We start from the raw sequence: 1719 nt of genomic DNA, 5'->3' as shown, positions 1-1719 counted from the left end.
AAAGATAGAGAGAGAGAGAGAGAGAGAATTCTTTTCCACTCAACAGCAGCAGCAATTTGAACCGGTATGCAACGTAAGGCAACGCTCTGCTTGCTGCAGTTGACTTTGGAAAAGGAACAGCAGCAATGGGAAGCGTGGATGACCAAAGACTACTTAAAGTTCACGGTCAGTTTTGACCTATTATTTATTATTTTGTTTCATTTTAATTAGAATTTTAATGTTCAATGAATTTCTGCTTATTCAGGAAAAAGAGTTTATCACTGCTAACAATCGTGACCAAACGATAAAATGGATAACAAAACTTGCAAAGTCGTTTTGTTTGGGTGCGGACGTGGTGGCTTCAGCTGCGCTGATGGTCGACTGCGTTTTAACCAAAGTCAAGGTGCCGTTGAAATGTCTAAATTGTATAGCATTGTCCTGTCTTTACACTGCCGGCAAGGTTCTGGAAGATGCAGAAGTGGGTGAAATTATCATCATCATCATCATCTTCTTCTTCTTGTTTATTCATCCAATTTATCCATTTAGTTTATGCCTTACAGTTCAGAACTGATCAAAGCGGCTCGATGCTCTTACAGTGTACAAGATTTGACGCTCACTGAACGAACTCTTGTTAATCTTCTCGATTGGGATCTCACACCAGTCACGTTGTATACCTTTTTGGAGCTAGTGAGTGACTTTTGCCTGCTTGTTTTTGTTTAAATTGGTCAAAATGAAATTCTATACAATACATGCAGCTGCTGATCATAACGTTTTCTCCAAGTTCCTGCTGCAAAGCGTTGATGGCGCAATTCCAACCGGCATTGGATGCTGTCAACGCCAATCACAGTCTGATGACTACTTACCGGCCGTCGACGCTGTCAATAGCGATGTATGCATTGTTTCTTGAGCAAAGATCGAAAAACATGACAACCGGAGTGAACATTCTTTTACAATTTATGCAAGTAAAAAATATTACTGATTTTTTTGCTTGTTTCAATTATTGTATTGTGTTTCTTTGTGTCCAAGATACCGTACGACAAGTATGCGTCGTGTCGTGATTCGTTGGTCAAGATGTTGATTGTGAACAAAGTTTTGCACGCCGACGGCCTGCTGATGAAAGCTGCAAATCTCGGCACCACTGCCACCGCCCAGTCGAAACGAAGGCAAATCAAATCGACGAATCCGAAACGTCGATGCGACGAACAGCAATGCGTATTTCAAAAATGCAAATCAGCGATCGACAACCAATCGACGACCACCAACGACGACGATGTGCTGCGTGACTTGGTAAATCTGTACAACTCGTCCACGATGTTGTACACGGACATGTGCCCGGACCAGTGAATAACGTGCCTGAAGCAGAGTTTGAAAAAAATTTTACTCTTCTTTTTTCCCCACCACCATTCTCTCCCTTCTCTTTCTTTTTCTTGTCTCATCATACTTCCCTAAGAGTCAGTCAGTCAGTCGGTCGGTGATTGTTTTAATTAACAATTAGCTGATAATAATACGAATTACTCTTGTACCACCATTGTCTTTAATCACTGTCTCTTGCTCAGTCAGAGGTGGTCGTCTATTTTCGTTTCGTGCTTTATATTCTTCTCATCGATCCAACAACAACATGTTTGCTTTTTCTTCGCTGACACGTCAGCTAACAGACAAACAGATAGACCCTGGTTGGTCTTCTTTCTCAAGAAAAAATAAACAATGTTTTAATGAAAATTTTTCTCCATTTTTTCTACT

The 1719-nt window shown here is 40.8% G+C and overlaps 1 protein-coding gene across 1 annotated transcript; it reads left to right on the top strand.

Annotated features, from left to right (window-relative positions):
• Positions 1 to 66: 66 nt before the first annotated feature.
• Tsp_13602 (putative cyclin, N- domain protein) lies at positions 67 to 1323 on the top strand. The gene is made up of 5 exons (XM_003368154.1): positions 67 to 165; positions 245 to 524; positions 545 to 666; positions 735 to 941; positions 1006 to 1323. Exons 1-5 carry the CDS (start codon positions 67 to 69, stop codon positions 1321 to 1323), a joined length of 1026 nt encoding a protein of 341 aa, XP_003368202.1.
• The last annotated feature ends 396 nt before the right edge of the window (positions 1324 to 1719 follow it).

Source organism: Trichinella spiralis (assembly GCF_000181795.1).
Source record: "Trichinella spiralis strain ISS 195 chromosome Unknown Scfld2985, whole genome shotgun sequence".
Taxonomy (NCBI): Eukaryota; Metazoa; Nematoda; class Enoplea; order Trichinellida; family Trichinellidae; genus Trichinella; species Trichinella spiralis.
This window is presented reverse-complemented; position numbering and strand designations above follow the sequence as displayed.

Bases quoted from the DNA above. Each gene is read 5' to 3' on its own strand.
- Tsp_13602 (XM_003368154.1), top strand. From the start codon at position 67: ATGCAACGTAAGGCAACGCTCTGCTTGCTGCAGTTGACTTTGGAAAAG. The intron at 166-244 runs GTCAGTTTTGAC...CTGCTTATTCAG, and splicing joins AAGACTACTTAAAGTTCACG to GAAAAAGAGTTTATCACTGC. The intron at 667-734 runs GTGAGTGACTTT...CAATACATGCAG, and splicing joins TGTATACCTTTTTGGAGCTA to CTGCTGATCATAACGTTTTC.